A 12,419-nucleotide genomic window follows, 5' to 3' on the forward strand; every position below is an offset into this window, starting at 1 on the left:
CTTTATCCTGAAATGGGAGCTTGGGTACTATGTGAGAATGATGGGGAGGGTGTTTTTAGGTAAGCAGTGCAAGCAAATGTGTGTCTACTCACAAGCAAGCCCTACTGAATTCAATGAGGCTTACTCCCAGGAAAGTAGAAGTAACTTTAGTTGAACTCAGTAGGGCTTATGCATGCATAGATTCCATTTAGACCTTGTGAGTGGGGAAGCAGATGCTACTTGACTAGTAAATCACTTAAACTACTCTTAGTTGAAAAGTTGAAAATATTTAAAATATCTGGAAGTTTATTTAATATTTTTATTAAATCTACTACTTCCTTACATTTTAAGGCCCTCCATGGGGAGTCATGGCAAGGCCCTCTGCTGCAGCGGGGAAGCACGGCACACCCTCCTCCACTGCAGGGAGGTACGGTGAGACCCTCTGCCACTGTAGAGAGGTGCAGCAAGACCCTCCACCACCACAGATATATATCATGATATATCAAGATAGTGTGATGTTTAGCTGTTGATATATCATGATCCTGAAAACCAGGTATCGACCAAGTCATGCTGCTTCTTCCTTCTTCTCTTGCAAAAAAATTACTGTAGACTCCTTGGACTACTGTAATATTCTCTCTGGTCTTGGTTCCCCCGCATCTAACAGATGCCCCTCTCTTGTCATTTTGATGTTGTGAGCCTCTCCTTAAACCCTACACTGACTTCCAGTCTTTGCCCTTCAGAGCCGTCCATGGCCCTTCCTCCTAATCCTTCTGCTGTTGCATTCTGACGCACCCCTCACTGTATCCTTTTCTCCAGCTTTGCCATCTTTAGCCACCTGGAGGTCTGCTACCTCAAAGAGCTCACTCCTTTGTTGTCATAAGCTTAGAACTGCCTCCCTGTATACCAGCATCATGCTGTTTTATTTACATCTCTCAAATCCCTTCTCAAACCCCACTTTTCTGTAAAGACTGGCTCAGTCCCTAGTATTATTATAATTATTAATAATAATAATTAATAATAATTTATTATTTATAGCCCACCCATCTGGCTGGGCTTCTCCAGCCACTCTGGGCGGCTTCCCACAAAACATTAAAAATACATTAAAACAACAGTCATTATACTTCCCTAAACTTCCTGTGCCCTTCTGTAAGTGTAACTGGCAGTGCAATCCTGTGTAAGTCTAGACAGAACTTAAATGGCTCTTGCTCCCAGGTAAACATGGGCAGGATTGCAGCTTGAAACAGTAGCTCTTTATCCTCTTGTTTCACCGTACTGTACTTCTCCCTTTCTCTGTAGTTTTCTCTGTGTTGAATTTAGGTTATAGGTTCCTTGGGGCAGGGCCCTGTCTTTGAAGCACTATGCTCACTGTGGGTACTATACAAATAATAATTGCTTACTCTGAGAGTAAGTCAGAAAATGCAGTGTCTAGGAGAACTTGGATCCTTTTCAGAAATGAACAACTGGGCACCACGTCTCAGGGCTATTGCTCCCACATCAGAAGAGGCAGAGGAGCCTTCTCTTGCTAGAGCTGACGCATTACGCAGAATGAGGTGGTAGAATGAAGTGATATATTTTTGTACCACTTGAGACTGAAGATTTAATTTGCACCATGCTTGTAGTAAACAAGCATGTGAAGGAGAAGAGGTTGCTAAAGTTTTTTTTTTGGTGTGTTACTTTATTCTTACACTGGTGAATACATCATGACGCAACGCTCCACCCCCAATCTACATTCTGAACTAATAAAGTGGAAAATCCGTCTTCATTCTGTGCAACATGTAGATCATAACTTACTGTGTCATACGGCATAAGATCACTGCTCAATTCACACAGCCCTGAAACAAAGACTTGTAGATATGTGTACTGTTTCAGTACATGCCTCTTTTGCACATGTAAAATCTCTGTTTCTTAAGGGGTACAAACATTTTACAACAACATGCAGTTTGTGTTTTTGTAATATATGTCTGACTCGTGCAATTAGAGGTCATTGTAAACCTAAAGTTATGAAGCATGCTGAAGAGTGAAATCTTTTAAGCATTTGCTCTTCTGACATCAAGGTTGGCAGTGTTTGGCATTCTTTGGGGGGGCATTCTTGTCACTAGTGACATATGGCAGGTCCTGTTAATGTTTCTATTGGTTCTGCCATCAGGAAGGATTAGAGCATGTGTTAGTGTCATATTGCTGTGCTTAGTATTTTTATAGTCTTTCATATTGATGAAGTCCTTTGTTGCTTTCACCACCTTTTCTTAGTTACCATGATACATTTTGGGAATTGTAACAGGAACTTTTGTGAGAGTTCCTGAAGACTCTGTGGCATTAATTTCACTCCCTTATGTTGTTTCAAAATGAATAGCGATCACTAACAAAACAGTACTTGGGTTTTGGTTCTTCAAAATGAGTACTTGTTCCCATTAAACTAGAAAACATAGGGGAGCACTGTAACAAAAAGCTGAATCCAATATGTAATACTGGATTATATAGGATTTATGCCTATATCAGGGATGGCCAGAGGTTGCACCATCTTAAAAGAAAACCTTCGGTTACAGAGTAAGCACTCAGGCACAGCCAGGAAGTCTCATATCAAATGCAAAGAGGAGAAGTAGTAGGGCTGGGCAATATATTGATAAATCTTCCAAAACTGGTTTGAAGTCCATATCATGATATCGGTTTCATATTTTTTGACCTGGCAATATATCGTGAATCATGGTGTGGGTATGCATGTGTATGTGCCTGCTATGCAGAAATCACAATGTGGGGAAAACCGTGAAGCCAACCAATGTCTCTAAATAGGTAACGGTAAAGGGACCCCTGACCATTTAGGTCCAGTCGTGGCCAACTCTGGGGTTGTGGCGCTCATCTCGCTTTATTGGCCGAGGGAGCCGGCGTACAGCTTTCAGGTCATGTGGCCAGCATGACTAAGCCGCTTCTGGTGAACCGGAGCAGCACACGGAAACGCCGTTTACCTTCCCGCCAGAGCGGTACCTATTTATCTACTTGCACTTTGACGTGCTTTCGAACTGCTAGGTTGGCAGGAGCAGGGACAGAGCAATGGGAGCTCACCCCGTCGCGGGGATTCGAACCGCTGACCTTCTGATCGGCAAGTCCTAGGCTCTGTGGTTTAACCCACAGCGCCACCCGCGTCCCTGCCTCTAAATAGTTCCATCCTTATTTCAGATGTCATGATATAGCACAATGTTGAAAACCATATATCACCCAGCACTAATGTATGGGACAGCTCATCATTTAAAACCACAGAACATCTTTTCCTTTCCATTATAGGCAAAATCTTGTTGTACCTTGATTTTTAAAAGAAGAGACAAAGCTGCTAGGGACTTTAAAAAGCTATTTGGATTGAAGGAAGCCCATTTTTTTTAATGTAATCTGTTTTTATTGTGCTTAATAATTAAAGTTGCCAGTTGGGCAGCTAACTTGGGTTTGCCAGGGATGAGTACTGATAGCTGTTTTATTCCCTTTTCCTGTTAAGATATGGACCTTGATAGCAGGCTATTTATTGACTGTATTATTCAAGTGGAACCCAAGCACTGAACGTTACTTGAGAACAATCTCTGTTCCTGTCTGGATTCTACTGCTCTTCCATTTGGGTGAGTAACCTCATAAAAATATTTATTTCATTTATTTGTTGTTTTTCAGGACTTGGCTATAAAGTATTTCTACAGATTTCTGAAAGAGATGTCAAACTTGTACCAATAATACTTTGCATTCAAATAAATTCAGTTACTGGCTGTAGGTGAAGAGGACCAATCATCATATGCTTACCTTCTATTTTGCATACTGAGAATTCAACACCAACCCTTCCTCACAGTTGTCATTTAAGGCCACAAGCAACACTTAAACCAATTTTCAGTGAACCAGACAAAAGACCTCCCATTTCAAATACTTTCTAAAATTCCTTGAATTAAAACCTAATTAAAATAAATAGGGTTTATTCAGAAATATGCACTAGTAAACAATGATTCATGCTGGCCTTGCAAATTGGGATTATAAATTAAGGTTTGGTCATGGTTTTGCATTGTATCTGAACCATGCCTGGAATCCAGTTGTAATGGGAAACCATGGTTTCATTCTGTGAACGAATCTGCCGGAACCTCAGGGTTCCATGCTCCCATCTTCTTTTTCTTGTGCTAGAGGAGGAGTTCAAAAGGTCCCACTTCCACTTGCAAACTAACCACAGTTCCCTGTGACATCTAAACTCAGCAAGCTGGTTTGTTGAAACTACAGTTAGTGAGAATAAGTGAGGATCAAACCATGGTTCAGATCCAGATCTCACTAACCAAGGGAGAATTATTGGGAGAATTATTGTTTTTGTTTTCATTATATGATTTTTGTTTTTTATGTTGTGAACTGCCCTGAGATCTACAGGTATAGCTAGGGTGGTGTACAAATTTAATAAACAAACAAACAATAGTTCAACCACAAATTTCTATGCTTAATTTGTGGTAAAACTGGAAGCTTTCACTATGCTCTGATATGTGAAAGAAGAGGGAGGAATGTGAGAGCCCAAGGCCAACCAGATTCTGTGGACCTACAACTTCTAGACAGCATGGCCAGTGGTCAGTGGAAGTCCTAGTCCAGAAATATCTGAAAGGTCATGGGTTAGCTACTTCTAATTTAGTAGTGTAGCCTTCTTAGACTTTACCGACTGGTGGGGTCTGCGTTGCTCCTGAACGGGAGGAAGGAAGTCAAATGACACCGAGGTTGATTCAGAGAAAGAGTTTATTCTGCTCTCTGGATAGCAGAAGGCACTTGCGTGGTCAGCTCACAGCAAGTCCAAAGAAATGAGAAATTTCATGCAGTATATATATCCTCCAGGCACCCTCTCCCCCCTTCCCCAGGAATCCAACCACGTCAGCTTATACACGTAAGTTGACATCCATGACCATAAACAGATATTCCTGTTCCGGTACTCTTGACCATAAAAGGTTGTCCCTGTTCCTATACTCTTATCTTGGGGCAGGAGGTCACCAACTCTAAGAACACTCCTGAAAATGTGGATTTTGGGTCCCGTTTCAGACTGACTGCACAGAAACCCATTCCTTCAGTAGGAAATGATGGTTTTCCTTATATGAACCGCCCAGAGTGTGGTTATTTTATTACAGTTCTTGTTGTCTCCCTTTGGAAATAATACTTGTGTTTTCAGAAGTAGTATTATCAGAGTAAATATATCCAGTCAAAATGTAGTCTTTTCATTTCATCTATAATAAGGTTTTTGCAAATATCTGTCAGGTAGCGAAGGTCCTACCTGATCGTTCTGTTCATTCCATTTACTAGTTTATGCATATTATTTAGTAAAAAGGATGTTGATTTTATTCATAGGACCTCCTTTTTTTCAGCTTCTGCAGCAGGTTCTTGGAAGATTCCAGTGTTTTTGGTTATAGTTGTCTTAATGACTGTGGGTATGTTGCACGAGCACCCGAGTGGGAAAGAGTCTTCAGGTGAGAAACTCTCTTTTTATTGTAGTCCCATAGTAGAGATAGCTAAGCTATGGCCCTTCAGATGTGTTGGGCTGTAGCTCCATCAGCCCCAGCCAGCATGACCAATAATGGTGGATGATGAGAGCAGTAGACCAACATATCTGGAGGACAATGAGTTGCTTACTCCTAGAGTATCTTAAGTGAGTGGTAGCTGCTGAAAAAGAATGTTGTCTAGGATTATTCTGGTGTGACTGAAGCTGTTGACAGTCCATGAATGGGAGCAGAAAAAAACCAATTAAACTACTTTCAGACCTTTATAAGTATTTTATTTTTTATAGGGGTAGAACTTCCTGGTCAGATGGTTTCTATTGCAGCATCTACAATAGCCATGGCAATATCAATTACAGGATTTGAATCGAATAATGAGGAACATTCACCGCAATCCTCAGGTGACTGAATATTCTGTAAGAATGCTAGACATTTTTCAATATGTTTGCATGCTTTAATCTTGCTCTTTGAATTTATTAAATATATATACTGCCCTTCCAAGGATCGCAGGGCAGTTTAGCTATGCTTATTTTGTTACTGCTTGTTTGTTCTGTAATTCATCTTTCAGCTTTGTCATATGTTCCTTAAGATTACTGCATAAAGTGCAAAATATGCAACTTGTGTTTTACACTGTCATGTTAATGGTGATTTTAGTGATGTGGCATTATAATGGCTGAATTCAAAATTGAAAGATAAGTTTAACTATTTGTCAGATGATAAGGCACATAAGTAAGCCTTGAGTATTTGTATGGATAAACTGTTCTCTGGGCAGGTGGTGATTACATTAGCAAGTCAGATTCTGTCAAGTTAACTTGGTTTTTTTATACACTCGGCAAACAATAAGGACTATTCTCAAAATTTCACAGAACATAGTTGGAAATTTGAGAGCTGTGAGAGAAATCTCACAGGTTGTTTTTTTTTTTTTTTGCTAAATTGTTCAGTTGATTAAATATTATTTTATGTGGATTTTTTCATGATACACAAATTAATTTCTGAGGTTTTAGTGACCATGTTGTCAAATTTAAATAGGGCTTCAGCACCATCCAAAACCATGGATTGTGCAAGCAATAATTCAGAACCCCATCTGTGGTTTGTTCTGCCAAACTTACTTTTATGTAATGTTCATATGCATACCATACAGCTGAAACGAAATAAACCTACCAATAGAATAATTCCAAATATGAAGTAGCAGTTTATAAACCAAGCAGTCCCAAATTCAGTCAGATGACTTCTGTTTAGCCTGTTTTGATTGCAGTCTTGAGCAATTGCTATCGTACAATATACACGACTTCAGTTCATCATTTTCGATGTTTGTTTGTGAAGGGTCATTCATACTGTCACTCTTGCAGAAATTAATCCTGCTAGTCAAATACTGGAAACTTAAGGAGAAGTATTCTGCACAAAACACAAAGCTTGAATGCTCTAAGAGTATGAGAATATGCTATCAGGGAGGTTTTTATATACTATTAGATTAAACTTTTGTAATTGTAGTTCTGTGTTTTGAGATTGTATTTTGCAGAGTTTTTGAGGCAAATGTAAACTGTAATTTAGAGTTGCTTATCAACTTCTATTTTCTGTCTACTCAATACAGTGATCTTTGGAATGCCAGAGCTATGCTGTGTAAATTGAAACAGGAGACAAATCCATGGTTTACAATCATCTGTCAAAACACATATCTGATTCTTGGTTTCAGCTGAAACTGTGTGCTAAACCATAGTTGGACTTTAGACATCACACCAAATCATGCTTAGCCAAACCTTGGTGTATGAATAGATTATTTGTATATAAGCTTCCTTTTGAGATTTCAGAATTCCAGGCATTAAGCCTTTGATTAAAACACTGCAGCAAAAGTTATTTCTGTGCACACTGAAAGCAAATATTTCACTGAAAACTTGAAAGCAATTCTCATTTTTAAGTTTTTCTTCTTTATTTTTTAGCAATGTATGATTAAACTTGTTTAGTTCTGGATACATTGGACTTTTGGGAAATTACAATGTGGTGTTAAATGCATCGTAGTTTGTATGGGTTTACATGAGACTGGTAGACATGGTTTCCCAAGCATTTTAGAAACAGTTCTGATGACTGCTGTGCTTCTGATTAGCAGTTTGTTTATTTATTTAAACAATTTATATACCACTTAACTGCAATTGTCTATTAGTGGTTACAAGAATTGAATACAGAAAAGGTACGAATCTGTTAAAATGATAGAATCAGACTTCAGTTAAAATGTCTGACCTCAACTGGAAGGGAGTGCCACAAAATTCAAGTTAAAGTTAAAACTTGCCAGTCTTGTTGAATGTATTATATAGCTGACTTTTTCTTCTTCCAGGAACCACAGAAAGTAGTGAAACATCTTCTCCGTCTACTGTGAGTGGCAGACAGAGACCTGAGATCGGAACACTTCTTAAAAAGAAGAATACAAGTGATATCTACTTTGTTCTGCTTGCATGGGCCATTGTAATAGTTCAGATATGGTTGAATCTCTGGATAATACAGCTGCTGCCAGTACCTGTTGCAGGTTGTTCACTATTTTCTTATATTGTGAGGTAAAACAATATTTAGATGAAAAACCTTCAACCAAAGTCTCCACAGTGCAGATCAGTTGTGAAGGTGGAGAAAAGAGAGTTTGTCAAATTGTAAGGAAACAGAAAACTTTCAGTTAGCTGAATCAAGACTCAGGAGAGCAAAACAGTGGCTGTGCAAGGGAGTTTTGCTACCCTTTCCTCTATACTGCAGCTCCTTGTGTTCCCTGAAAAGCCACCATTATGGGTCAGATCCTCTGAATCCCTGTGGGATGTGGCACAGAGGAGAATTTAAGGAAGCTGGGCAGGCATCTTCTGTGGACCTCTTGATTCTGCCTCCTAATACATACCCTAGCATGTTAGGTCACTTTGTGCTACAGAGTATAAATAGTAAGAGGCACTAGTTGTGCTGGTGTGGACTGTATGGAACATAAGCAGTGAACTGGAACAAACCAGGGTCTTAAACCATGTTTATGAAATTAATAGCATCCTGGCTTGTTCTGAAACTGTTGACCATTGTTTCCCAGTTTGGTAATGAGTGCTTAGCTGGTGATATGTCATGAAATTGAAAACCAGATACCATCAAGCCCTACTGTTTGCATAGTTCCATCCTTATTTCAGACATCATGATATATTGGTATATTGCGATGTTTAGCTGGTGATATATCACAGTGCTGAAAACCAGACACCGCCCAGCCCTGTTGGCTACCCTGCATGTGATCATATGACAGTTGATGCCTTGAAGATTTTTCCAAAGTGGTCATCAAAGTAGTTAGAGTACTTCTGGACTCCCATAGGAAGAGGGATGATATTGAAATAAAAAGAATACTTAAAATATAAAGGAAAATCAACTCAGTTGAGGCCTAAGGATCAGGCTGAACGTGTTGTGACTTGCTCATATATGAATTTCTATTTATAAGCCACTGTGACATGGAGCTGATTTACCTATTGCAGTATAAGAAAAAAGTTGGCAAAGGAATTATCTGCCCTGTCTGGGAAGACTTTGCTGTGTCTTTGTCATTTGTTCCTTAAGAGTACCACAGTCATATAATTAAGTCTTGTATAAATAATTTTAGCCCCAAAGCATACGGCTAAGCTAGATTTTGGTGCTAATGAGCAGAATATATTTAATCTTTATGCTAGTTACATAATTGCCTCAGAAACTCCCGGTCAGTCTCCATTACGTGAGGGGAAAGTAATTTTGATTTTCCCAAAAAGTACTTCCAGCAGCAGCAGCAGACTGAGCTGTGTGCAGTTCACATTGAAAACCGCAGGCATCATGAGTAATTTCAGACACCGTATTAGTTTCAAACTATGGTTTAGCATCCTCTGAGGCTTTTCATGTATTGTGAGACTCCAAAACATATATAAACATGTGCCTTGTTGCATTTGCGCTGTGTGTGTCTCAGAAAACCAAATATTTTTGGAATTTTTAAAATCCTTCATAATTTTTACCACTAATTGGAATCAAGGAGCCTTCAAAGTTCTTAATGTTGAGGTGTGGTGTGTGTACCTATTTGACTCTAGCTCTTGTAACTATGGAATATGTATTACTATCTGTATGAAGCTATTACCTATTATGTACCTGAAGCACATATTTTGGGAAATTTTTGTTTCAGGCGGCCAAAATTATTTTTCCGCAAAAAATTATTTTCAGCAAAAGAAATGTAGCAGCCATTTTAGCATAGCTTTCTGCAATATTGCTGATTTCATTTCACCATATTTTAGTAAGTCTTCTTTTAATATTGCAGTGTGGGTTGTCAAAAAGCTTGTGGTCCACTTTGGAGTAGTGAAATTTCTGGTGAGTCACTGCAGTGTCTGGTGGCATGTCCTTGAAGATTTTGTGAGAGAACGTCAAGAAGCTCTTGCACCGCGACCAATCAAGGGCCTCGGAAGAGTCATTCTAAAGCTAGACAGTAAGGTATTTAAAGCTGCTTCTTAAACTTGTCCGCCTCTCTGTGTGTATCATATATAAAATTTATTTAAACATTTTTATCCCGATTTTCAACCAGAGCATCAGCTATATTGGGGGAGTGGGGGCAGAGTCAAACCGGTTTTGCCTATTTCAATTACAAATACATTCATGCACTGTAATGAATGCACAGAACCTTTTAGTATTGTACAATCCTGAAGATAGTTTGCACCGTTTGGGTTTTAGGTTGTAAACAGTACTAGTTACACAGTTAGGGTTGCTGTAGTTAATGGCTTAGGTACAGTGTTCTTTTGAACAGAAGTCATAGGATGCTTCTGCAGGTGAAAGGTAGGGAGGGGACTTTTGCTGGTTGTAGCCCTTTGTGCTTCATGAAAATTTGCTCCAGCAGGTTTTAGGATCATCATACACATGTCTGCCAATGGGAGTCCCCACTGGATCGGAGAACTTGGTTTCCAAGCCAATACCTCTTTTGTCTATAGTCAACTGAGCTTCCACAGACCAAATTTCTTTTTCCCTCCCCAAAGAAGGACTCCCAGTAATAAACCCATCCAAAGGAGTTGTCAAATACACACCGCCTTGGCATTAGTAATGGAGACGCTTCCTTCTAGATGACTTGCTGGGCCACATTCTGCACTTTTCAAAGGGTGGGAAACAGCAGGCCAGGTGAGAGCTTGCTACATTAATGGAAAAATCTGCTGAGACAGATTGTAAAGGTAACCACAAACGTTAGGGTGCCTTTCCAGTTGTGTAGTACTTGGCTAGTCTGAGAAGCTGTAACAGTTGTGGGTGAAATTTGCTTTCTAACCTGCCATGTCTAGTCATATGGAGACTATTGTTTGTTTGTTATAAAATAAAAAATATTCCTTTAAAATGGTAAAAGAGAAACCTTTCTCAGAAAAGTCACTGTGGACATAGATCATGATACAGTTTCCATGTACAGACACCCCTCCATTTATGCACGTTCGGTATGTGTGCAACCACACATACGTGCATTTCACCAAACCCGGAAATGACTTTAAAAACGGCAAAAAAGCCCCTAAAAGAGCTCAGAAAGAGCAAAAAAAGGCATGAAAACAGTCCCCAGCTATCCCAGGAGCCTTTGCACCAATGGTTGAGGCCTGTGGAGAGTTGGAGCCTTGGAGGGAGCTTAGTGGAGTTTGGCATCTGGTAAATGCCACTGGTTTTTTAAAGGGTTTTTCAAGGATGTTGAGAGGCTTAGAGGGTGTTTGCAGGCTTTTCCAATGGTGTTTCAAATATACCCAATTCCATGTGTGGGCGCGGGGCCTCGGGACATAACCCTCGCATAAATGGGGGTTGCTTGTAAATTAATTGCTGTATCAGGGGCAAAGGTCCTGGACTACAGAGTGCAGTACTCAAGCTGTGGGGTCATAGTTCTAGGTGACTAGAGAGGGGGAATATGACACAACAGGAATGGATGGTGTCTTTAAGTAATCATTCATCTTTGAATATCAAGCTTCAGCTTTAAATAATCAGTCCAAAATCATCAAGTTCCCCCAGTGCCTTGTACATCTTTTACATTTTCTGATGGCACTGACTATTCTGTTATATTATCTCGGTAAACACTTAGAACCACCTTACCATACCTGCAAATGAGCATTGTGATATGAAATCATTTACAGCTTTTCCTATGTGTCTAGACTAATATCTAAGATAAGCAAAGCTCAGTAAACACTGCAAGCTAAAGCACAGAGTAAATCATTATCATTCTACTGTTTTATTATAGTATAATTGGGACAAAACAAACAATAGAGTCCACTGAATATTAATTGAATATCTAGTTGTATGAGCTTTTAGCTGTATTGGCCTCAGCAAAGCAGTTTCACGGAGTCCGCACCCCACTGCCGGCTTGTGCGGTTGCCTCTCCCCTCAGCCAAGCAGTTAACGGAGCCCCCATCCCACTGCTGGCTCATGCAAGCCGGTGGCAGAGTGGGGGATCCTTTACAGTGCTCCTGCCCCCCAGCTGAACAGCCCTGATGCGTTGAAAACCTGACATTGCCCATCCCTATGCTCAGTGAGGCAGAATATTTCCAATATGTTAACAGTGCTGCTGTGAAAGTGTCCAATGAGCTGCCATGCTTAGTTTAAAGTGCTGGTACTGGTGTACAAAACCCTATGCAGTTTAAGACCAGGATACTTTAAAACAAATTTCATCCCTTATATATCCAGTCTATCACTGCTGCCTGTAGTGGAAGCCCTCCTGCAAATACCATCTCATCAAGTTGTCCATTTCCTACGATGTAGGAATCATACCTTTAGTGTGGTGACATCTACCCTCTCATGGTGTCATCTCTGTGATCTTTTAATTGTTTATTTGCACCAGCTATTTTTAATCCCTTAATCACCAAGGTTTCTAAGTGGTGTACATAAAAATGACAAAAGCGTCCATTGAAGGTCTTCCTATTTCAACAAGTGGACGTTCTTATCCCATCTATATTGAGCTTGAATTTATTTTTATAGTTCATGCTTTTATTGTTAGATCACTTTAGG

General features: G+C 39.8%; 1 protein-coding gene across 3 annotated transcripts in view; it reads left to right on the forward strand.

Moving 5' to 3' along the window:
• The window catches only part of TMEM245 (transmembrane protein 245), a 53,839-nt gene that overhangs the window by 4,172 nt on the left and 37,248 nt on the right, over window positions 1–12,419 (forward strand). For all 3 annotated transcript variants that reach the window (XR_008327353.1, XM_053363003.1, XM_053363004.1), the window contains exons 2-6: window positions 3,461–3,578; window positions 5,328–5,429; window positions 5,747–5,857; window positions 7,786–7,974; window positions 9,730–9,899. Coding sequence is in view for 2 of the 3 variants with exons in the window: in XM_053363003.1 (XP_053218978.1) it covers window positions 3,461–3,578; window positions 5,328–5,429; window positions 5,747–5,857; window positions 7,786–7,974; window positions 9,730–9,899 (690 nt within the window). In the remaining variant the exon portion in view is untranslated. The remainder of the gene's footprint in view (window positions 1–3,460; window positions 3,579–5,327; window positions 5,430–5,746; window positions 5,858–7,785; window positions 7,975–9,729; window positions 9,900–12,419) is intronic.

The sequence above is a fragment of the Podarcis raffonei genome, chromosome 13 (assembly GCF_027172205.1).
Source record: "Podarcis raffonei isolate rPodRaf1 chromosome 13, rPodRaf1.pri, whole genome shotgun sequence".
Lineage (NCBI taxonomy): Eukaryota > Metazoa > Chordata > Lepidosauria > Squamata > Lacertidae > Podarcis > Podarcis raffonei.